Genomic DNA, 27,295 nt, shown 5'->3' with positions numbered 1-27,295 from the left:
TTTTAAAAAATGGAGAAAAAATTATAAGGGCTTTTTCTAGATGCTGGAATATATTTCATGAATAAATTACACATGTCCACTACCTCAGGCTTCTTGACAGGATCATCAAACCGTGAGCTCATTGTACATCATAGATTTTGAATACATGACCAAACAGCTTCGATGCCTTCCAATAAAGAGTCCAGTTTCGGTTCATCTGCTTCGCGCATTATCTATTGCCATAATCCTCAGCAACATCCACCAGTAACCTGAAGTTCCTTGTCACTTGATAGGTTTTGGAATTTGATATATCAAACCTTTGACTAACAACTATCAAACCTAATAAAATGTTTACGATGTCAAGGTCTCCATTTAGAAAAATGACAAGCGATACTTGATTTTAATGGCGACGATGCACAATTGTGATCCACAGGTTTGGATTTTACATAATATCCCTCAGGGGTTAAGGTTAGCAAAGACAACCAAGTAGTTTTGTAGGTCAACATTTGAATACCAAATAAAATCAAATCAACATTTTTATTTTATTTTTATTTTAAAATACAAATACTGGATTGTTACAAATAAACTCAACATAGATACCTGCCATAAAAGTTTAAATGATTGTTCTATCACTCTACAAGATAAACAACAGAATTAAGCATAAATGTGGTATCCGATATGTCACTGATTCTACACGTGATTTCACCATTCAGATTTGTCGTTGTACTGACGACACTGCATCTAACATCCCGCATGCAAGCTGATACACACCTTTCAAGTGACGTCACAGTTATAGTTTCAAGTGGATATAATAAACTGACATCATTCCCTTGTTTTCGTAGATACGAACAGCTTTCGGTGACCGGAGTGTGTCCTCTGTCTAAAAATAGATAAGCGTCTTGTAAGAGTTACCCATGACGAAAATACGTTCAATATGTTACGGTAATTTCTTGTAAATTAAGACTTTATTAAACGTTTACTTGAAGATTTTGAGAAAATACTAATGTTTAACTTCCAAAGGCCGAGATGGTATCAGCCAAATTTGACAGACAACTTTTGAGAACTTCATTTTTAATGCTTTTAAACCTCGTTATTGATTTGCATTTGAACTGTTTTGAAACGAGCGCCCGTGATGAGTCCAACGAAGAGCAATTGCGCTGGGGTTCTAAATTATAAGACTGGTATTTTAAAGTTCTATGTGTATTTATGGGAGCGACCATAGAAAGAATGACGTAAATGTATGTAGTATTTTGGACAAAATATGAATATGTTACAATTCTTATTTGATCATTAATACATTTTCTTTTTGATATATATAAGATTTTAGAATAAATACACTTAATAAGACGTTCCTATTTTGAGGCGATTTGTGAGCACTGATGGTTTAGACTTTTTTCTAGCATGTACAGAACCAAAAATATGAAATATGCATACCACAATAAAAAAAGGTATTTATAAACAAGAGTGCTCAAAAAGAAGAAAAACAAATCACGATCCAGATTGAAATGTTTATATTCAGATCCACTGCATTTCAATTAAACGATCGAAATGGTATAAAATTGTAGAATAACCTAAACATAACTAAGTATTTAAAGTTATAAAAAAGCACTTACGCGGTATAAAAGATGTTGTTTCTGCGACGGTAGTCGCGGCTTCTGTTGTTTCTGCGACGGTATTTGCTGCTTTTGTAGTTATTGCTTCTGATGTTGTTTCTGCGACGATATTTGCTGCTTCTGTAGTTTTTGCTTCCGTTCTTGTTTCAACGACGGTATTTGCGGCTTCTGTTGTTTCTGCGACGGTATTTGCTGCTTTTGTAGTTATTGCTTCTGATGTTGTTTCTGCGACGATATTTGCTGCTTCTGTAGTTTTTGCTTCCGTTCTTGTTTCAACGACGGTATTTGCGGTTTCTGTTGTTTCAACGACGGTACTTGCTGCTTCTGTAGTTATTGTTTTTGATGTTGTTTCTGCGATGGTACTTGCTTCTGTCGTTATTTCTTCTGTCGTTATTTCTTCTGTTGTTGTTGCTCCTTCGGTGGTTAGAATTGGTAAGTTAAATGAATCTATTGAGAAATCACCTGGAAAAAATACACGAAGCACATTGCATTGAATATGGAAGTCATGTTACATTATTATCGGTATAATGTATTGTTGATAATACATTTTGAGAACCGATTATAAAGATAAGTCATTAGAGGATTTTTGCATAGGGTGTAATGCTACGATTGGAGCGCTGCCGTTGTTAATTTAAAGGTACCAATGTTTTCTAGTGGGGATAGCAAAGAAATGCAATCTGATGTTCAAACCTAGTTCTTTGTGATGTGTTTCATTGGTGTTTCTCGTTTCTCGTTTTTTATATAGATTAAATCGTTGGTTTTCCCGTTCAAATGGTTTTACACTAGAAATTTTTGAGGCCCTTTATAGCTTGCTGATAGGTGTGAGCCAATGCTCCGTGTTGAAGACTGTACTTTGAGTACAAGTATAAGTGTTTACTTTAATTTATAAATTGTGACTTGAATGGAGAGTTGTCTCATTGGAACTCTAACCATATTTTCTTATGTCTATGAACGCATTTGTTGGAAATATTGGAACTGCAGAAATTTATACATGGTCAGGTGATCTAGTGCTGACTGAACCAGTATGACACATAGAGTCCGAAGTCTTGAAATGTATTTGCTGTTGGTAATCTCTATTAAAGATGTACTCTTCTGACGATTTTAACGTAATTTGGAAGTGGTCAACGGGAGATAACTCGCGATTGACTTCGATGTCGCAAAATGGCTGAAAAAGTCATATTTCGCAGAAGATAAATATTATCGTTTAAATGTACATTAATAAAATTAACGGTACCAATTTTTCTTGCACCAGATGCGCATTTCGACAATACATGTCTCTTCAGTGATGCTCGTGGCCAAAATATTTGCAATCCAAAGTATATATAAAAGATGAAGAGCTATAATCCAAAAGATCCAAAAAGTATAGCCAAATCCGTGAAAGGAATCAGAGCTTTGCATGCGGGAGAGATATTGTTTCCATATTTTCATTTAGTCAAAAATAAATTAATAAAAGGTAAATAGAAATGGTTGTATAAAAATAGAACGACTTACTCAAAGTACCGGATGTGAGTCGGCAATGTAAACAATCGTCTGCCGGTAGATATTGTTTACAGGTGGCACGGTAGTATTTCCTGGCCCATAAGGGATAATGATAGCCTTTTTAGAATTTTCACCACTTTCTAACACTGCAAAAAATTCTACATTCACTGTTAACTGAAGTACTTTCATTTTACTATTCACAAATGAATTGAATATGTATCATGACCGTTTACTTTTTTTGCTATTTTAAAAACCTAAGGCCACTAGTACTTTTAGGTCTTTTATGGTGCAGTGAATACAAAATTTCAAAAAATTCTCAAAAAATCATTTTCATCTGTATGTAAAATTATTTCATATTTTTCTACACCTGATTCATCCCTCAGTTTGGGAAAGTAAGTTCAGTTGATACTGTATATTTTGTCCAATCGCACTGTTTAGATACAATAACCTAAGTAGGGTACACAAAAGAGCAACCTAAATTCTGGGATGCAAATACTACCGTGCCACCTACATTAATTATGGTACGCAAAGTGAAAGGTTTTAAGAGTAAAAAGCAGACGGAGCGGTTACGGAAGGTTTTGCAGGGTCTAGTAGATCGGAGAAGTGAAAAACGTGCAACAGATGACAAAGTTCTTTCCGTTTTGAAGGACCATTCCTATGCATCCGCGAATGATGTCAACCCCCACCCCCCCTCCACCCCCCCCCATAAACGTCGCAGAGCAGTTGTTTTCAACTTCGACACAAACTTCATGGTCTATGGGCAGACGCATAGTGGAACTTGGTGTTCTTGCAGAGAGTCTGTCTGGTTGTAAAAAGTGAGGACTACATCTGCAGTTGACTCATGCATCTGTCATTGTGACATATGGATTGTCAGCTATTATCAAGGTAAAAACTCACAGACATTTATATTCTATCTCTTTGTATGAAGAAGATGTTCCTTTAGGATAAGGGGAACTGCCCACCTTCTTTTGCACATGCTCTCTCTCTCTTCAAATTCACAAACTTTAAACAATCAACCTTTAAGTGATCATGAGAAATGTGTTTTTCGAGTGGTTATGCTGGCCAATTTTTTTTAATGTTGAACCGCTTATCTTTAGAATTTTTCAGCATAGCAACCCCCTCTCTTTTGGACAAGAATTTGATTTCTTTTAGGAGAAGTATGAATTATAATGCCCTGCATTTTTTTATTTGTAATCTCTGACTTGCCTTATTATTTTTTACAAATCCATTCTCATGATCTTGGATTTTTTCATTTGTTCATATCCTACTCTCTTTTTTTTTTATAGATTTTCATCCTTCCTTTTTTTTCACTATTCTGAAGTTTTTAATCAAGACACTTGTCTTGCCTTTTTCAAATTTTATCCTAGTCCCCCTCCCCTAAAAATCAAATGGTAGCTTCCTAATACTTGGTTATGGTGGAATCTCATCTTTTTAAGTGACCATAAAGGTTGGGTCTATAGCTGTGACTAAAATAATGCATCGATTCAATTTGTCGAATGGACTGCACCAGGATTCAATATTTGTAAAATATCAACAACTCTACCAAACACAGGATTATTACAGGAAACTTTTTTGTTTTGTATTTAATACACAACTAATCTGCATTATAAACCAACTTGAATAATGGACATTGACGGTACGGGGCGCCGAATGGGACTCTTGTGGTTTTGTACTCGAAATTCAATTTTGTACGGACAAAAGTGACTTTTGTTCAACAAAAATGAGTTCAGTTTAACAAAATTTGTATCATACTACAAATTTAAAATTTTGTCATACAAAATTAGCTATCAGCGGACAAAAGTCACTTTTGTCATGACAAAATTCATTTTTGTTACACAGACTTGAGTTTTGTTACCTAATTTGAAAATTGGGCGACAAAAGTCAATTTTGTTTTCAAATTAGTTTAGTTGGGATTCTGTGACCTAATTTGCATACAAAATCGACTTTTGTTTCACAAAATTGACTTTTGTGAGACAAAATTGACCAATGTGAGACAAAATTGACAAAATTGACTTTTGTCTCAACAAAATTAACTTTTGTCTCAACAAAATTGACAAAATTGACTTTTGTCTCAACAAAATTGACAAAATTGAATTTTGTCTCAACAAAATTGAATTTTGTCTCAACAAAATTGATTTTTGTCTCACGAAAGTCAATTTTGTCTCATAAAAGTCAATTTTTTTGTTACAAAATTGAATTTTGTCGTCACAAAAATGAATTTTGTCGTCACAAAATTGACTTTTGTCTCAACAAAATTGACAAAATTGACAAAATTGATTTTTTCTTAACAAAATTGACAAAATTGACTTTTGTCTCAACAAAATTGACAAAATTGATTTTTGTCTCAAAAAAATTGACAAAATTGACTTTTGTCTCAACAAAATTAACAAAATTGACTTTTGTCTCAACAAAATTGACAAAATTGAATTTTGTCTCACAAAAGTTAATTTTGTCTCACCAAAGTTAATTTTGTCTCACAAAAGTTAATTTTGTCTCACCAAAGTTAATTTTGTCTCACCAAAGTTAATTTTGTCTCACAAAATTCAATCTTATCTCACACAATTGACTTTTGTGATTTAATTTCAATATCAGGTAACAAAAGTCAATTTTGTATGCAAATATGATTATATTTGTATATTTGCATACCTTTTAGACAAAATTGACTTTTGTCATGACAAATATGAATTTTGTCTACAAAAATGAATTTTGTCATGACAAAAATGAATTTTGTCTACACAAATGAATTTTGTCATCACAAAATTGAAGTTCTCATAAAACAAGTCTGTAGCACATAGTTTTGTAAGACAAAAATGATTTTGTTATGACACAATTGAATTTTGTACAAAACCACAAGAGTCCCATTCGGCGCCCCGTAGACGGGGTGAAATAAAACTGGTATCGGGACCGTTCGCCCTAATGACATGTTCGCCCTAGGTCCGTTGTTATCTTATACTAACATACATACCATTGTCTGAGGTTTCTGTTATCTTATACTAACATACATACCATTGTCTGGGGTTTCTGTTATCTTATACTAACATACATACCATTGTCTGAGGTTTCTGTTATCTTATACAAACATACATACCATTGTCTGGGGTTTCTGCTATCTTATACTAACATACATACCATTGTCTGGGGTTTCTGTTTTCTTATACTAACATACATACCATTGTCTGAGGTTTCTGTTATCTTATACTAACATACATACCATTGTCTGGGGTTTCTGTTATCTTATACTAACATACATACCATTGTCTGAGGTTTCTGTTATCTTATACTAACAAACATACCATTGTCTGAGGTTTCTGTTATCTTATACTAACATACATACCATTGTCTGAGGTTTCTGTTATCTTATACTAACATACATACCATTGTCTGAGGTTTCTGCAATCTTATATTAACATACATACCATTGTCTGAGGTTACTGTTATCTTATACTAACATACATACCATTGTCTGGGGTTTCTGTTATCTTATACTAACATACATACCATTGTCTGAGGTTTCTGTTATCTTATACTAACATACATACCATTGTCTGAGGTTTCTGTTATCTTATACTAACATACATACCATTGTCTGGGGTTTCTGCTATCTTATACTAACATACATACCATTGTCTGAGGTTTCTGCTATCTTATACTAACATACATACCATTGTCTGAGGTTTCTGTTATCTTATACTAACATACATACCATTGTCTGGGGTTTCTGCTATCTTATACTAACATACATACCATTGTCTGAGGTTTCTGTTATCTTATACTAACATTGTCTGGGGTTTCTGTTATCTTATACTAACATACACACCATTGTCTGAGGTTTCTGCTATCTTATACTAACATACATACCATTGTCTGATGTTTCTGTTATCTTATACTAACATACATACCATTGTCTGATGTTTCTGTTATCTTATACTAACATACATACCATTGTCTGGGGTTTCTGCTATCTTATACTAACATACATACCATTGTCTGGGGTTTCTGTTATCTTATACTAACATACATACCATTGTCTGAGGTTTCTGCTATCTTATACTAACATACATACCATTGTCTGAGGTTTCTGTTATCTTATACTAACATACATACCATTGTCTGAGGTTTCTGTTATCTTATACTAACATACCTACCATTGTCTGAGGTTTCTGTTATCTAATACTAACATACCTACCATTGTCTGAGGTTTCTGTTATCTTATACTAACATACATACCATTGTCTGAGGTTTCTGCTATCTTATACTAACATACATACCATTGTCTGAGGTTTCTGTTATCTTATACTAACATACATACCATTGTCTGGGTTGTCTGCTATCTTATACTAACATACATACCATTGTCTGAGGTTTCTGTTATCTTATACTAACATACATACCATTGTCTGAGGTTTCTGTTATCTTATACTAACATACATACCATTGTCTGAGGTTTCTGTTATCTTATACTAACATACATACCATTGTCTGGGGTTTCTGCTATCTTATACTAACATACATACCATTGTCTGGGGTTTCTGTTATCTTATACTAACATACATACCATTGTCTGGGGTTTCTGTTATCTTATACTAACATACATACCATTGTCTGGGGTTTCTATTATCTTATACTAACATACATACCATTGTCTGGGGTTTCTGTTATCTTATACTAACATACATACCATTGTCTGGGGTTTCTGTTATCTTATACTAACATACATACCATTGTCTGAGGTTTCTGTTATCTTATACTAACATACATACCATTGTCTGAGGTTTCTGCTATCTTATACTAACATACATACCATTGTCTGGGGTGTCTGTTATCTTATACTAACATACATACCATTGTCTGGGGTGTCTGTTATCTTATACTAACATACATACCATTGTCTGAGGTTTCTGTTATCTTATACTAACATACATACCATTGTCTGAGGTTTCTGTTATCTTATACTAACATACATACCATTGTCTGAGGTTTCTGTTATCTTATACTAACATACATACCATTGTCTGAGGTTTCTGCTATCTTATACTAACATACATACCATTGTCTGGGGTTTCTGCTATCTTATACTAACATACATACCATTGTCTGGGGTTTCTGTTATCTTATACTAACATACATACCATTGTCTGAGGTTTCTGTTATGTTATACTAACATACATACCATTGTCTGAGGTTTCTGCTATCTTATACTAACATACATACCATTGTCTGAGGTTTCTGTTATCTTATACTAACATACATACCATTGTCTGAGGTTTCTGTTATGTTATACTAACATACATACCATTGTCTGAGGTTTCTGCTATCTTATACTAACATACATACCATTGTCTGGGGTTTCTGTTATCTTATACTAACATACATACCATTGTCTGAGGTTTCTGTTATCTTATACTAACATACATACCATTGTCTGGGGTTTCTGTTATCTTATACTAACATACATACCATTGTCTGGGGTTTCTGCTATCTTATACTAACATACATACCATTGTCTGGGGTTTCTGTTTGCTGGTCACATAGTTCTACACTACCGTCTCTGGTTGGTCCTATGATTGCAATATTATAAAACTGTACACAGTTCATCTCACCCTGGAAATTCGTACTTCCATCTCCACCGATCACAATCGATTCAAATGCCGGCAATGTAATGATCTCTGTACCCATCCCTATTTCAGTAGCAGTTGTACTGCCCCTATCGTTTACAATGAATAAGTCAGCCTGGTCGTCTTTAATCCATTTCATATTAAACGCAAATCCGACAAGAAACCACTCTTCAGGCTTTAGTTTAGTTACTTCTCCATTGTACCAAATACCATTACTATCTACATAGTCAACACTTAGAACAATCCCTGTAAGTCGTATATTCATGGTCAATTGTCCTGCAGCGTCAAACAACTGAATTAACGGCGTGTTTTGTGTTTCACTAGTAAAATATATATTAACCGCGATAGTCATTGCATTAACAAAGCCTGCGGCAGCATAATCTTGAATAGATGATATTTTGACATACTGATTGCTGGTTGGGGTAAAATCCAGCACCTCGGTTCCTGCTGTAATCGAGGAGAGCTGAGGAGCATTAACGTTGTACAATACGGCATAACTACAAAAAAAGTTAAACAATACAGTTAAGGTCTAAATAGTTTTGAAAGTTAATATAGTATTTGGATGTTAAACATGTGGAACAGGACCTTATATTGTGATTTGTGTATTACTGTTTGTCTGTTGGTCTTTCCCCCATATAGTCAATACGTTAGCAGTTTATTTTCGCCTTTTGAGGTTGGATGTCCCTTTGGTATCTTTCGCCTATGTTCAAAACTCGTAAAACTATTTTTAATGATAATCCAATCAAAGTAGAATCACATGAATTCTGAAACCAGACCAGAAGCGTTGTGCATGCATCATTCTTCGTTCGATTAAAATATTACGATATGGAATTGGAAACACCCAGTTACTGTACAGATCAGACGGCTATCCTGATATTTTCAAGATCTAAGACTTTACTACATAAGTAAGCCGCCTACCAAATCCAAAAACAACAATAACAACAAAAGATCTAAGACCAGGAAAAGATGTCACTATCGGGGAACAATTGTCACATCTTGCAACCTTTCGTTACGGTGACCATAAGAGGTGTGCAGTGTTCTTTACAATCGTTTCTCCTCTTTTCCCCACAGGTTCCTGCCTCAGAGTTTTTTTTATACCTACGACGGTATTCAGTTGTACCATGTCTAAACACATGGATAATGCCTACCTGTGTCTTAGACGGGATTCATTTGTACAATGACACACATGGATAATGCCTACCTATGTCTTAGACGGGATTCATTTGTACAATGACTAAAGACATGGATAATGCCTACCTATGTCTTAGACTGGATTCAGTTGTACAATGACTAAACACATGGATAATGCCTACCTATGTCTTAGACGGGATTCAGTTGTACAATGACTAAACACATGGATAATGCCTACCTATGTCTTAGACGGGATTCATTTGTACAATGACTAAACACATGGATAATGCCTACCTATGTCTTAGACGGGATTCAGTTGTACAATGACTAAACACATGGATAATGCCTACCTATGTCTTAGGCGGGATTCAGTTGTACAATGACTAAACACATGGATAATGCCTACTTATGTCTTAGACGGGATTCAGTTGTACAATGACTAAACACATGGATAATGCCTACCTATGTCTTAGGCGGGATTCAGTTGTACAATGACTAAACACAGGGATAATGCCTACCTATGTCTTAGGCGGGATTCAGTTTTACAATGACTAAACACATGGATAATGCCTACCTATGTCTTAGGCGGGATTCAGTTGTACAATGACTAAACACATGGACAATGCCTGCCTGTAAATAAGGCGGGATTCATTTGTACCATGTCTAAACACATGGATAATGCCTACCTGTAAATAAGGCGGGATTCATTTGTACAATGACTAAACACATGGATAATGCCTACCTGTGTCTTAGGCAGGATTCCGTTGTACAATGACTAAACACATGGATAATGCCTCGTTCGTTACGGTGACCATAAGAGGTGTGCAGTGTTCTTTACAATCGTTTTTCCTCTTTTCCTCACAGGTACCTGCCTCAGAGTTTTTTTTATACCTACGACGGTATTCAGTTGTACCATGTCTAAACACATGGATAATGCCTACCTGTGTCTTAGACGGGATTCATTTGTACAATGACTAAACACATGGATAATGCCTACCTATTTCTTAAGCGGGATTCATTTGTACAATGACTAAACACATGGATAATGCCTACCTATGTCTTAGGCGGGATTCAGTTGTACAATGACTAAACACATGGATAATGCCTACCTGTGTCTTAGGCGGGATTCAGTTTTACAATGACTAAACACATGGATAATGCCTACCTGTGTCTTAGGCGGGATTCAGTTGTACAATGACTAAACACATGGATAATGCCTACCTATGTCTTAGGCGGGATTCAGTTGTACAATGACTAAACACATGGATAATGCCTACCTGTGTCTTAGTCGGGATTCAGTTGTACAATGTCTAAACACATGGATAATGCCTACCTGTGTCTTAGGCGGGATTCAGTTGTACAATGTCTAAACACAGGGACAATGTCTACCGGTGTCTTAGGCGGGATTCATTTGTACAATGACTAAACACATGGATAATGCCTACCTGTGTATAAGGCGGGATTCTTTTGTACAATGACTAAAGACATGGATAATGCCTACCTGTGTCTTAGTCGGGATTCAGTTGTACAATGTCTAAACACATGGATAATGCCTACCTGTGTCTTAGGCGGGATTCAGTTGTACAATGTCTAAACACAGGGACAATGCCTACCTGTGTCTTAGACGGGATTCATTTGTACAATGACTAAACACATGGATAATGCCTACCTATGTCTTAGACGGGATTCATTTGTACAATGACTAAAGACATGGATAATGCCTACCTATGTCTTAGACGGGATTCAGTTGTACAATGACTAAACACATGGATAATGCCTACCTATGTCTTAGACGGGATTCAGTTGTACAATGACTAAACACATGGATAATGCCTACCTATGTCTTAGACGGGATTCATTAGTACAATGACTAAACACATGGATAATGCCTACCTATGTCTTAGACGGGATTCAGTTGTACAATGACTAAACACATGGATAATGCCTACCTATGTCTTAGGCGGGATTCAGTTGTACAATGACTAAACACATGGATAATGCCTACCTATGTCTTAGACGGGATTCAGTTGTACAATGACTAAACACATGGATAATGCCTACCTATGTCTTAGGCGGGATTCAGTTGTACAATGACTAAACACATGGATAATGCCTACCTATGTCTTAGGCGGGATTCAGTTGTACAATGACTAAACACAGGGATAATGCCTACCTATGTCTTAGGCGGGATTCAGTTGTACAATGACTAAACACATGGATAATGCCTACCTATGTCTTAGACGGGATTCAGTTGTACAATGACTAAACACATGGATAATGCCTACCTATGTCTTAGGCGGGATTCAGTTTTACAATGACTAAACACATGGATAATGCCTACCTATGTCTTAGGCGGGATTCAGTTGTACAATGACTAAACACATGGATAATGCCTACCTGTGTCTTAGGCGGGATTCCATTGTACAATGACTAAACACATGGATAATGCCTCGTTCGTTACGGTGACCATAAGAGGTGTGCAGTGTTCTTTACAATCGTTTCTCCTCTTTTCCTCACAGGTACCTGCCTCAGAGTTTTTTTTATACCTACGACGGTATTCAGTTGTACCATGTCTAAACACATGGATAATGCCTACCTGTGTCTTAGACGGGATTCATTTGTACAATGACTAAACACATGGATAATGCCTACCTATGTCTTAGGCGGGATTCATTTGTACAATGACTAAAGACATGGATAATGCCTACCTATGTCTTAGGCGGGATTCAGTTGTACAATGACTAAACACATGGATAATGCCTACCTATGTCTTAGGCGGGATTCAGTTGTACAATGACTAAACACATGGATAATGCCTACCTGTGTCTTAGTCGGGATTCAGTTGTACAATGTCTAAACACATGGATAATGCCTACCTGTGTCTTAGGCGGGATTCAGTTGTACAATGTCTAAACACAGGGACAATGCCTACCGGTGTCTTAGGCGGGATTCATTTGTACAATGACTAAACACATGGATAATGCCTACCTGTGTATAAGGCGGGATTCTTTTGTACAATGTCTAAACACAGGGATAATGCCTACCTGTGTCTTAGGCGGGATTCATTTGTACAATGATTAAACATAGGGATAGTGCCTACCTGTGTCTTAGGCGGGATTCAGTTGTACAATGAATAAACACAGGGATAATGCCTACCTATGTCTTAGGCGGGATTCAGTTGTACAATGACTAAACACATGGATAATGCCTACCTGTGTCTTAGGCGGGATTCAGTTGTACAATGACTAAACACATGGATAATGCCTACCTGTGTCTAAGGGGGTATTCAGTTGTACCATGTCTAAACACATGGATAATGCCTACCTGTAAATAAGGCGGGATTCATTTGTACAATGACTAAACACATGGATAATGCCTACCTATGTCTTAGGCGGGATTCAGTTGTACAATGACTAAACACATGGATAATGCCTACCTGTGTCTTAGGCGGGATTCCGTTGTACAATGACTAAACACATGGATAATGCCTACCTGTGTCTTAGACGGGATTCAGTTGTACAATGTCTAAACATAGGGATAATGCCTACCTGTGTCTTAGACGGGATTCAGTTGTACAATGTCTTAACATAGGGATAATGCCTACCTATGTCTTAGGCGGGATTCAGTTGTACAATGACTAAACACATGGATAATGCCTACCTATGTCTTAGGCGGGATTAAGCTGTACAATGACTAAACACATGGATAATGCCTACCTATGTCTTAGGCGGGATTCAGTTGTACAATGACTAAACAAATGGATAATGCCTACCTATGTCTTAGGCGGGATTCAGTTGTACAATGACTAAACACATGGATAATGCCTACCTGTGTCTTAGGCGGGATTCAGTTGTACAATGACTAAACACATGGATAATGCCTACCTATGTCTTAGACGGGATTCAGTTGTACAATGACTAAACACATGGATAATGCCTACCTATGTCTTAGGCGGGATTCAGTTGTACAATGACTAAACACAGGGATAATGCCTACCTATGTCTTAGGCGGGATTCAGTTTTACAATGACTAAACACATGGATAATGCCTACCTATGTCTTAGACGGGATTCAGTTGTACAATGACTAAACATAGGGATAATGCCTACCTATGTCTTAGGCGGGATTTAGTTGTACAATGACTAAACATAGGGATAATGCATACCTGTGTATAAGGCGGGATTCAGTTTTACAATGACTAAACACAGGGATAATGCCTACCTGTGTCTTAGGCGGGATTCAGTTGTACAATGTCTAAACACATGGATAATGCCTACCTGTGTCTTAGGCGGGATTCAGTTGTACAATGTCTAAACACATGGATAATGCCTACCTGTGTCTTAGGCGGGATTCAGTTGTACAATGTCTAAACACAGGGATAATGCCTACCTGTGTCTTAGGCGGGATTCAGTTGTACAATGACTAAACATAGGGATAATGCCTACCGGTGTCTTAGGCGGGATTCAGTTGTACAATGTCTAAACACAGGGACAATGCCTACCTATGTCTTAGGCGGGATTCAGTTGTACAATGTCTAAACGCAGGGATAATGCCTACCTGTGTCTTAGGCGGGATTCAGTTGTACAATGTCTAAACACAGGGATAATGCCTACCTGTGTTGACTGAGGTAAGACAGGTCGTGTTTCGACGATCTAAGTTGCCAAAAGTACAAAGGGTTAGGCTCCTCTTTTGACATCATCAGATCATTTATTTGCCGTCTCTCTTCCGATAACCCGATAAGAATACCTGTTGCAAGAAGACAATAATTGAATTTTAATTAACTCATAAACGACTTATATTAACATATCTTAATAAACATGTTTACTAAAAAAAAGTTATTTATCAAATGGAAAAAATCAAATGCACAAACAAATGGAAAACAACTATCATATTCCTGACTTTGTACAGACATTTCCTTACGTAGAAAATGGTCGATTAAACCTGGTCGTATAGCTAGCATTAATCTATCACTGTACGACAGTCGCATAAAATTCCTTTATATTGACAACAATGTTTGAACAAAGCAAACCCAAACAATAGGTAAAAATTTCAAAAATTAAGGTACAGCAGTGTCTCGAATAGCGAAAGTTTCATTATTTGAATTTATGGACTGTTATTCTCCACTAATTATCTTTTTTAGCTCCGTTAATTGTTACTAGAAATTTCTCCTTTCTTTGTTACCTTGACTCCGGTGATTGTATTACATATGAACATTTTTAGGTACTTCATATGAATTTTGTGCAACTGTCTCATATATGACTTTATTAGATAATACGATTAAAACAGCCCAAATACTACCAAAACGGCATGTGTCATACTGGTGACTTCGTCCTGGTCATATGAATCACGTGATCTATATTGCTCTTCGGCCCGGTCCAACATTTCCAATACGGACTTGCAATGAATCCTGAATTATATGCAAACATATATTGTGCATGTAATTCAGGATTCATTGCCAGCCCTTATTAGAAATATTGGCCCTATATTCACACCATTGCCAGTCCGTATTGGAAATATTGGCCCTATATTCACACCATTGCCAGTCCGTATTGGAAGTATTGGCCCTATATTCACATTTGATGTATGTAATACAGAATTCAGAACAAATCTGTATTGAAAAAGTTGGATTATTTTATCAAAGTGTTATGAACTGGCTGTTTCCGTGTTGGCACTGGTATAAATTCCCGGTCAGCTGTATTGGTCCTCGACCCTACGGATAAATTCAATTATCTTTGGAGCAAGCTACAAGAAGAAGCTTAATAAAATTAACGGTACCAATTTTCTTGCACCAGATGCGCATTTCGACAATACATGTCTCTTCAGTGATGCTCGTGGCCAAAATATTTGAAATCCAAAGCTTATATAAAATATGAAGAGCTATAATCCAAAAGGTCCAAAAAGTATATCCAATCCGTGAAAGGAATCAGAGCTTTGCATGAGGGAGATACATTCCTTAATTTATAATAATTTCTATCATTTTGAAACAGTAAATTTTAATAACACAAAAAAAAATCCGTATTTTCATGCCAGTACCGAAGTACTGGCTACTGGGGTGGTGATACCCTCGGGGACTAATAGTCCACCAGCAGAGGCATCGACCCAGTGGTAGTAATAAAAATAAAGGTACCATTTTTTTTTGCACCAGATGCGCATTTCGACAATTCATGTCTCTTCAGTGATGCTCGTGGCCAAAATATTTGAAATCCAAAGCTTATATAAAAGATGAAGAGCTATAATCCAAAAGGTTCAAAAAGTATAGCCAAATCCGTGAAAGGAATCAGAGCTTTGCATGAGGGAGATACATTCCTTAATTTATAATAATTTCTATCATTTTGTAACAGTAAATTTTAATAAGACAAAAAAATCGTATTTTCATGCCAGTACCGAAGTACTAGCTACTGGGGTGGTGATACCCTCGGGGACTAATAGTCCACCAGCAGAGGCATCGACCCAGTGGTAGTAATAAAATTAACGGTACCAATTTTCTTGCACCAGATGCGCATTTCGACAATACATGTCTCTTCAGTGATGCTCGTGGCCAAAATATTTGAAATCCAAAGCTTATATAAAAGATGAAGAGCTATAATTCAAAAGGTCCAAAAAGTATAGCCAAATCCGTGAAAGGAATCAGAGCTTTGCATGAGGGAGATACATTCCTTAATTTATAATAATTTCTATCATTTTGTAACAGTAAATTTAAATAACACTAAAAATCCGTATTTTCATGCCAGTACCGAAGTACTGGCTACTGGGGTGGTGATACCCTCTGGGACTTATAGTCCACCAGCAGAGGCATCGACCCAGTGGTAGTAATAAAATTAACGGTACCAATTTTCTTGCACCAGATGCGCATTTCGACAATACATGTCTCTTCAGTGATGCTCGTGCAGTGTCAGGTTTAACTTTGTCTAGTGATATCATTCTTTACCCATATTAGAGGAAAGATTTTGAAACACACACGATTGATATTCTGTATAACCAATTAATAAATCTTCCAACGCCATCAAACAAAATTTCTAGTTTGAGAGATTTTTTTTAATAAATTTAACAGATTATTCGAAGTTTGGAAACGTGATGTGAACCAAGACGTGTTTGTATCTATTATCAGATCAAAACTACCCGAAGATGCATTACTTTAGTTAAATATTTCAAAAGTAGCTAAGGCGAAGTGGAACATATTAAAGTAAATTCTCATCATAGAAGCATGTGCCCAAAAAGTTCAACCTGAAGAACGCTTGTGTTTATTTGTCAGAAGAAATTAGTGAATTTTGTTCTGATAATGTATTTCAAGAATTTGAAAGGACAAATAATGAATGTAAACATTGTGTCATAATCCAATAACCATTAAAACAAACACTTTACTTTTCAAAGCACTGAACATCGGATGACCGCAAGTTCAGGTGGATGGTCACAAGCACTTTTCTCAGAAAAGAAAATCCCATTTATATACCCGAAAGTGAGGTTAAGGTACAAATAAACTCATCATAGATACCAGGACTAATTTTATATATACGACAGACGCGCGTTTCGTCTACAAAAGACTACAAAGATATATTTTTTTCTGACACAATGTCGTGTGTTAATGATGATTACATAATAGGGAATTTAACCTTATCGTAACAACTAAATATATTGTAGTGATATAATCATTTGTTTTCAGTATACTCTGGTTTGATGTTATTTATTATATTAATATTAGTTATATATAATTTTCATTCATTTTGTATATCATTCTATTCTACTTTTCTAATATTAGTGCAGTGCAAGCGGCTGTTCGTAATTTCCGTCAAATGGTTTTAAACGACGTTAAAAAAAAAGACGCCGTATGTAACTTCGAAGGTAGCCGTTCGTAACGTGAATTATTTATATAGAACGGCTGTTCGTAACGTTCAAAGAACAAAACTGAGAACATTAAGTAGATGTATTTTGAGGAGAAAAAAAACCAAGTATTTTTTCATTTACTACATCAACGTTATCTTATATGACAAGTACAAACAAGACATTTTACTAAATAAAAACATAGCAATGACAGATAAGACAGATAATAATTCAATTGTCTTTGGAGCAAGCTACAAGGAGAAGCTAAACGTGCTGTGTCAGGTTTAACTTTATCTAGTGATAATTATTCTTTACTCATATTAGAGGAAAAATTTCGAAACACACAAGATTGATATTCTGTATAACCAATAAATAAATCTTCCAACGCCACCAAACAAAATTTTTTGTTTGAGAGATTTTTCTATAAATCGATCAGACTATTCGAAGTCTGGAAGTTTTGAAACAGGATGTGAACCAAGACTTGTTTGTATCTATTATCAGATCAAAACTACCTGAAGATGCATTACCTCAGTTAAATATTCCTAAAGGATCTAAGGCGAAGTGGAAAAAAATCAAAGTAAATTCTCATCAAAGAAGCATGTGCCCAAAAAATTCAACCTGAAGAACGCTTGTGTTTATTTGTCAGAAGAAATTAGTGAATTTTGTTCTGATAATGTATTACAAAAATTTGAAAGGACAAATAATGAATGTAAACATTCTGTTTTAATTCAATAATCATAAAAACAAACAACTTCATCAACAAAGCAAAGACAAATTCATACATGCACTGTATGGACAAAGCACAAACGCAAAAACGACAGACAAGAATACAGAAAATGACCATCAAACAATAACACGATAGCGGGATGTATAAATACCGAATACATAATACCAAAAAACTGGATTAAACAGTAAAGGTTTCAAATATACCATGCCACATAAAATGAACACGATCGCACGTAATTGATATGATTAAAAACGTCGGTCCCTAGAATCTATACTTCTAGACCATTATGTTTTATCCGTTTATTTAATTCTTTTTAAGAAAAAGAACGATACATTCTTTGACATAACCCTGGCATTCGTCACAACTCGACTGATTCCGTACCTTCATCTGACGGATTGACAACCCTGGATTATCAACTTTCTACTTAGCAGTTGTGACTTTTAACAAAGTCTGCGGTACAGTTACAAGCTCATGAATACCAAATGAGTTAGGAAATTTAACAATAAGCTAAGCACATACCACATAGTTAGCTATTTCTAGTACATATTCCCAGTTGACCCACTTTGTATAACCTAGCTATTAGTTCTGTGGATTTAAATTCAATCATGGTGAAGACTTTATCATTATAATCAAAGTACTGATGTACTGAACTTCGAATGACCACAAGTTCTTGTGGATGGTCACAAGAAAATCACATCTCTATACCTGAAAGTGATGTTAAGCCCCAGTCCCACTAGACCACGATCGCACCACGCTCACCGCGATCTAAAATAAATTTAGATCGTGACGAGGTGGCAGTATGAGCGGCATGAAAATGTAATTTTTTCTTGCTTTCACGATGCTACTACGTCCTCTCTACGCTTCTTCAAAGATCCCGCTACGATTATACCACGTTCTCATCGCGCTTATTCTGCGACCTCACTACGCTTATCAAGATCTTTCTACGCTCTTCACGTTCTCACTACGACCATACCACGAGTTATCCGATTGCAACACGATCTTACTGCGATTATAACACGTTCTTACCACGATTATACTACGTTCATAGCGCGATCTTACTACGTTCTCAGCAATAACGTCAACATCGTGTTCCATATCAGTACATTTCAATTCCTTCTATTTCTGATTAAATCGTAGATTTCTCGGAAAAAATACAGTCATGCCACCAACATCTACCAGAACACGTGGGCATGGTGGTAGGAGTTGATGTAAAGGCAGAGGGAGCAAAGTAACGAATCCTGATCAAGCACAGATGTCGGACCGACCAATCCAACCTAAATTACAACCTATTGCTGGTCCATAAAGCTCAATGACGATATTTTAGTGAACGATAGCAGAGATGACATAGATGTATCAATAGTGCCAATGAGACGACAACTCTCCATCCAAGTAACAATTTATAAAAGTAAACCATTATAGGCCAAGGTACGGCCTTTAACACGGAGCCTTGGCTCACATCAATCAGCACGCTATAAAGGACCCAAAATATTACTAGTGTTAAACCATTTAAACGGGAAAACCAACGGTCTAATCTATATAAAAACGAGAAGCATGGTTGAGCCGTTAGAGCAAATGGATATTTACAAACAAAATCTAGGGAGCTTTTTTATATATTTTATGTGAAAATGACAATGAGAATGATGGTCGTAGTGTGAACGTAGTCAGGTCGTAAGAAGAGCGTGATGAGGACGTCAAGGGCGTGCTAGAATCGTACTATGGTCGTGAACAGCGTGGTATAGTCGTATTGGATGCGTAGTTGGGTCGCAATGAGAACGTGATGGTCGTAGTGAGGTCGTGATAACGTCGCTGTGCGATCGTAGCGCAGTCTCTCCGAATAGAATCACGCTTTCGCTACGCTCTCGCTACGATTGTACAGCGACCTTTGCGATCTTACTACGATCTTAGTGCGCTCTCACTACGCTTCTTCTACGACCTGATTTCGCCACGACCGCACCACGATTGTTTTGAACATGTTCAAAGTTGGCCACGCTCTTCACGATCTTGAAGACCTCACCACGACCGTGATACGACCTTACTGCGATCTACACGATCGCACTACGATCATCAAAATTTGCATTTTTTTTCACAGATCGTAGTGCGATCGTGGCCTAGTGGAACTGGGGTATTAAGGTACATAGGTATATTTTATTTCTGATACAAGTTCGTATGTGAATTATAAATACATGACAGCGAATTCAACCTCATCGTAATAACTATTATTTTGTAGTGATATAATCATTTGTTATCAGTATACTCTGGTTTGTTGATATCTTTTTTTAGGTCTTTCCACTTTTCTGTAGAAAGACCTATAGTATTTGGTTTGATTATTATTATTTTTGTCTTCTTCTGCCAAATTCTGTTCTCGCGTAAAATTTTTGTTTCGAAATATGCCTCTAATGTACTTCTTATATACATTGTAGAGGGGGGGGCGAGACCATTTTCGGGACGCCGGGATTGACCGATTTTAGCAACGGGAAATTGGGATTGCTTTTTTTAAAGATCGGGAATTCGGGATAGAAAAACATCGGGATACGGGAAACCCACGTTTTTAGCCATGGGAAATCGGGATTTTTATGTTGAAATATAACGGGATTGACAAAAAACTGTACCTTGGACAGATAAAAGTGCCATTTTCATAATACTTCAATCCGAATCGCATCTAGAAACAGAGTAGATCCAGATCTTATTGTTATTTTCTGCTCGTGTTTATGCCCCACCTACGATAGTAGAGGGGCATTATGTTTTCTGGTCTGTGCGTCCGTTCATCCGTCCATCCGTCCGTTCGTTCGTCCATCTGTCCCGCTTCCGGTTAAAGTTTTTGGTCAAGGTAGTTTTTGATGAAGCTGAAGTCCAATCAACTTGAAACTTAGTACACATGTTCCTTATGATATGATCTTTCTTATTTTAAAACGAAATTAGACTTTTGACCCCATTTTCATGGTCCACTGATCATAGAAAATGAAAGTGCGAGTTTCAGGTTAAAGTTTTTGGTCAAGGTAGTTTTTAATGAAGTTCAAGTCCAATCAACTTGAAACTTAGTACATATGTTCCCTATTGGTTGATCTTTTTACCTTTAAGGCCAAATTAGATTTTTTACCCAATTTCACGGTCCATTGAAAATGGTAAATGATAATGCAAGTGGGGCATCCGTGTACTTTGGACACATTCTTGTTTTAAAGTAACCGTAGCCAGTGCCATATATTTTATATCCACTGTACGTGAATGAAATGCTAACCAAAATTCATGATAAATGTCTAATCTCCTTGGTATTAGTGTCGCTCTGATTTAGAGGATCAGTATACCCAAAGAGGGTGGTAAAGGTTTTTTTTCGTGCAACATGTTTTGCCATTTTTAATTTCAACCTCCCGTGAAAACAGTTCGTGCTTCACTGTGAAATTGGTAAAAACGGCAACGTGCAAGCAATTTTTTTATTTTTCGTTCATCGTGAAATTTGAATTTTATTTCGCGTTTGTCCGTGAACATAACGCCTCTTTACAACCCTTCCCAAAAGTTAGACTTGCTTTGGATATTTTCAATAAGAGTAAGATTATGTAAGACCTAAAAGAAAACACATGTGTTTCCGGTACCCTTAAATATATCTACCCCAATTTTAAGTACCTATAATCTAACTCTACAACTAAAGTTTTTTGGATGTTATGTGGACAAGCACTTATAAAGTCAGATTTTTTTCTCCATATGAACCAGTCAAAAACGTTTGAAAAAAAATTAATTTTGCTTTCCTACCTATCCTAATTTTTTAGGGGATGTTACCTGAAACACCTGTATTTTTTCTTGGCCTTACTACACAGATAATTTCATAGACACAGTCTTCTCTATAATCGAATATCATATAAAAATATTTATGACATTCTACAATTTTGAAGAAAACAAATACCCCAACTTGACGTGTTTAAAATGTACGTACTGAATATATTGTTCAAAATGCAGAAATTCAGGAAAGCAAATAATTAAGAACAACATTACTCAGAGGGTTTAATTTTCAAAGTTTACCAGGACGGCCTCCTTTAAAAGATGTGTCAGATGTGTCTATTCGTTACCTAAAATAGTGGAGGACCTCTTTAATAAATAAATGGTGATTTCTTGTTTATCGGGATCGGGATTTTTAACAAAATATGTCCGGGATTTCGGGATTTTCTGATATTAAAACCGGGAAATCGGGATGAGACCCCCTCTAGCCCCCCCTCATTGTAGTATAATAAAAATTATGCGCTTTTTATTTTCACCTATTCTAAGCCAAACAATTTTCTTTGTAAGAGTTATCTCCCCGAACAATTTTGAATCTCCTTCGTAATTGCAAAAGAAAGTTACAATTTTTTTATCAAGTTGCTCGGTATATCCTTTGCATGATTTGTTCCATTTTGACCGAAGCGATATGAACACTTCATATGAGAGTTATTTCCCCTTATGCATGTGATATAAGTAATATGCATTTCCATCTTGTAAACTATAAGTGATAGAGATCTAGGATCTTTTGATTTGAGGTTCTTGATTTAAAAATAAGAAAATTAAGCTAAAGACAGAGGTCTAGGTCATATTATAAATTTTGATTTTGGCTTATTTTCAATTCTTTTCTAAAACCGTATAAGAAATCGACAACATATTTTTACTAAATTTTAAGTTGCGACATGTCCTAACACATGAAATTTGGATGAAAGGGTACGGTAACATTAAATTGGAGCTTTCTCCTCTCTTATATTAAAAATTAGGCATATAGGGATATAACTCATTCGCCATATATAATTCAGACCTATGGTCTTTTGAGTTGAAGCCCTTGGTTAATGACCTTGAAATTGAACTCAAGGTCATATGTAAAATTGACGTTCTAGATTTTGACCTTTGCTTTTACCTCATATTAATACATGATAGAAGCCATGGGACTTATTGCATTACGTTGTAAGTCAGTTGACCATGGAAAAGCCAACCGGAAGTGACCTTGTATAAACCGGAACTAGTTATTTTTTTTACATTTTTAATGAAAAAGTATATTGAACAATATATATTTTTGGAATTAGTATCAAGTAAACTATCAAATAAAACCGGAAGTGACATACTTCAAACCAGAAGTATTAATTTATCACCCATATTTAGAAATAAATGTATAGAAACCATATACTTTTGGAATCAGTGTACAATAAGCTATCATTAGACGCTGGATATGATATTTCAAACTGAATTTTCATAGTTCAATATCAAAATTGATCTTTATGGGTGGAAAGACCTTCAATTGTTCTTTGAACATTTTCGGTATTTTTCATTTGTTATTGATATTTATCACATATTTAGTACAGCAATGTTTTATATCTTTTTTTCAGTCTGTATCACCTACCCTGTATCATACCCCGTATCGCATAGCTAAACCCGTATGGCATAGCAAAACCCGTATTGCATATATAGCGTGACGTCAGAAATCGAATGACGTCAACGTTTGATCTGTATTATTGTATATTCATATTTATTATATATTTAGTAGTGGCTTAAATTTGGTCCGATATCAACGGTCATTCCGGGCATGACGCATATTAAATGACGTCATTGTTTGGCATGTGACGTCACGAACGTCAAGTTTTCATTTTTTTTGGCACACGAAATGCAACTATAAAAAAGACAAAACACACATCACAATACAATAAACGAAATATTTTTAAAACAACAGCACGCAAATTGTAAGATAACCCAGGATCAGAAAAGCTGTTCATATATATTATGCTCTCCTGTTGAAATATATGATAAAGCGTATAAAACATGGCAAAATCCGTATCACATGCCGTATCACCCTAAACCTAGGGCTGATATTGGTATCTCGGGATGATACGGCATATGATACGGATTTTGCCATGTATTATTCTCTATGTATTTGGTCATAATTTTCATGAGGTTTATTTTCATTACCTGATGGTTAAAAACGAATGAAAATGTTTATGATTTTAATTTGGTTAGAATAGATAGCCAATTTTTCAAGAAATTTTTTTCTTGGTGTTCACCTCGTCATAGAATTAAGATGATCATGAATAATGTCATCTCCAAATAAACAATAAAACTTTTAAACATTTCTATATCTCATGATATTCATTTGATATAAATCAGTCATGTTGTTACTTAGGTTTTGTTTAAAATTAATTTTAGTTGAAAGCACAGTATCGTTAGTGGATGCATTTTAATTCATGGTCTTAAACGTATATTAAGAATGTAATAAAGGTATAGGGGGCATTACGATGTGAATATTAAGCAATAAAGAAAGTCTACAAAAAAAAAGTCAGCTGGAAAAATACAGGAAGATCATAATGTTCTATTCTTGCTTTCATTTTGCGGACGATTTAAAAGAAAATGGAATCCAACGAATCTGATTCTTTTAAAAAGTATGTTAAACAGAATAATACATGGCAAAATCCGTATCTTCGACCCTCCAGAATGATATTGGTTTCTCGTGGTGATACAGCATGCGATACAGATTTTGCCGTGTATTATTCTCTCTCTATATATATATCTCACGACAAAACATTTTCATATCATTTATCTATGTTCTTAAAAATTATTTTCATGCATATTTATTGATAAAATTAACGATCCAAAAAGGAACGTTATTTTGCACTCGATACAATCTGTGTAATTATACGAAATACGTTCGGTTATGAATCAAAAACGCAAGTCCCGTGAGTAGAAATATCTGTGGTAACAATTATACACCGGAATGCGCTCACGGTCATTCGCTGTAAAAATAAGGCGATATGATATGACTGACAGTGAGAAAAATATTATTCATTCAAATGAAGTGAATGTAAACAAATATAGGCACCTGTTCTGTCTTCAACAATGAGAAAACCCTGTACCATATAAACGACTAAAAAAGGCCCCGAAATAATAAAAAATAGAACACATGTTTTAGTAGGTTGCACTTTGTAAATACAACTGTTTCACAAACCACACCTCTTTTGTATATATTTTGTTTTGTTTACAAACTGGTTCCGAATTATGATTTCTATGTTTCATATCATTGAGACATAACTTGTGAATGTTACCAAAATAAACTAAAATAAAAAGCGACAGGCTTGAATTTTGAGGGAGTCCCGAAGTGCAGGTATGGGTAGTACAGAATTAAAGTATAAGTTTAAGGACTTTCTCGCTGCTTTGAATACCCATTGGTGGCCTTCGGCTGTTGTCTAAATAGCCTTGCAAGACGTCATAAAGATTTGGACTAGAGTTCTAGTAAAAGTGGTTCCGTTTTAGCCGTAAAGGGAGTTCTATACTGGATTAAATTGCCAACCGATATAACATCTGTCGTGAAGCATATTTTGTTCATAGATTTAAAAATGTTATATTCAATTGCCGACACAATTAATAAAACATGATTGATATAAAATGATTGATATCCTTAATGTTAAATATATTGATTGATTGCTTAAGGCCACATCAGTACAAACATAAAATTGAGAATAGAGATGGGGAATATATTATGATTATATGGCGGCGATATCTAAAATAGCAGAACTGACGCGACAATAGAAAAAAAACCGAATGTTACATACCTTTAAGTAGATGATGTAGAATTGATTATAACCATCAATTGAAATTTGAGATAGGAAGTACTTGTCGTATCATCTCAAAATATTACAAAATAAGCGTTTTGCAAATTGAGACTTTAATGGTGAGTTGTCTCATACCATATCTTCTTACATCTATTTTGATAAAACGCGACCAGGAGTTATATCATATATATATACTGTTAGTTAGATAGAAAGCGATATTAACCTTATGCAACACTTCATTTTCAAAAGTATATAAATGAAGTAATACTAACCAAAAACAAACAGTACTCCTTTCCACTTCATTTTTTCTTAAGTTGTAGTCAGCCTCAACATTCAGTTAAAAAGACCATTTATGTTTGTCTTAAAAGTATTTATATTATTTGTCCAGTTTTTTTTATCAATTTTATCAATTAAATTTTGCCTTACAAGAGGGCGGAGAATTGGCAAACAATATTTGTTATAGTCTTAATTGTATAAACTCATTTTATTTACACATTCTTAGTCGAACCCGCCTAGCATAACCTATCTTTTATAATTAGTGATATTTTTTTATTGACCTCAATATGCATGAAATAGTATTTGTTAGTGGATGTTAAGGGAACAAATCAATCTAAAAACTATGGTGAAAAATTCAGAACGCATGTATCAAAAAGCTAAAACGATTTCTATACCATGTATAATTGATTTCCTATAACACCACTTACTAAACAGCTGCGCCATGAGCGCATGATACGCCCGACGTCTTGTGTGGAAGTTTTATGCAATAATCATAAATAGTTTCTGAGAAAGTTTTAAGCAATAACCATATATTGTTTTTGAGACACAGCGGGAAATGTGAAACCCCCAACCCTGTTTTTTTTTTACAAAAAACTAGATATCACTAAAAGAAAATTTTGAATCAAAACCAAAAAGTATACAGATCTTTAGATTAATATAACAAAGAAGTGTGTAAAGTATTAAGCAATAATCACATATTATTTTTGAGATACAGCGCGACATGTAAAAAAACCCTCCCCTGTGTAACAAAATACTCAATAACTCCAAAATAAAGTTTTGAATCATCACCAAAAAGAATACAGATTTTAAGTTAATATTACAAAGAAGTGTGTAAAGTTTTAAGCAATAATCATAAATTTATTTTGAGATATGGTGCGACATGTAAAAACCCTCCCCCTTTTTTACAAAATACTCAATAACTCAAAAATGAAATTTTGAATCATCACCAAAAATTATACAGATCTTAAGATTAATATAACAAAGACATGTGTAAAGTTTTAAGCAATAATCATAAATCGTTTTTGAGATATGGTGCGACATGTAAAAACCCTCCCCCTTTTTTACAAAATACTCAATAACTCAAAAACAAAATTTTGAATCATCACCAAAAAGT

General features: G+C 35.3%; 1 protein-coding gene across 1 annotated transcript; it reads right to left on the bottom strand.

Annotated features, from left to right (window-relative positions):
- Positions 1-531: 531 nt before the first annotated feature.
- Positions 532-26,262, bottom strand: LOC139489155 (mucin-22-like). Its single transcript, XM_071275319.1, has 5 exons — positions 26,178-26,262; positions 14,430-14,562; positions 8,570-9,183; positions 1,593-2,054; positions 532-859 (listed from the first exon to the last, which is right to left on the bottom strand). The coding sequence occupies exons 1-5, from the start codon at positions 26,206-26,208 to the stop codon at positions 609-611; spliced, it is 1,491 nt and encodes a 496-aa protein (XP_071131420.1). The 5' UTR covers positions 26,209-26,262; the 3' UTR covers positions 532-608.
- Positions 26,263-27,295: the final 1,033 nt, after the last annotated feature.

This window comes from Mytilus edulis, chromosome 9 (genome assembly GCF_963676685.1).
Source record: "Mytilus edulis chromosome 9, xbMytEdul2.2, whole genome shotgun sequence".
Lineage (NCBI taxonomy): Eukaryota > Metazoa > Mollusca > Bivalvia > Mytilida > Mytilidae > Mytilus > Mytilus edulis.
Note: the sequence above shows the minus strand (reverse complement) of the source record. Positions and strands in the feature narration are given on the sequence as shown.

Excerpts from the sequence above, each read along its gene's own strand:
- LOC139489155 (XM_071275319.1), bottom strand. The coding sequence starts at position 26,208 with ATGAAGTGGAAAGGAGTACTGTTTGTTTTTG. Across the intron at positions 14,563-26,177 it reads AGGAGTACTGTTTGTTTTTG|GTATTCTTATCGGGTTATCG; the intron begins GTTAGTATTACT and ends TTCTTGCAACAG. Across the intron at positions 2,055-8,569 it reads AACAGAAACCCCAGACAATG|GTGATTTCTCAATAGATTCA; the intron begins GTATGTATGTTA and ends TATTTTTTCCAG.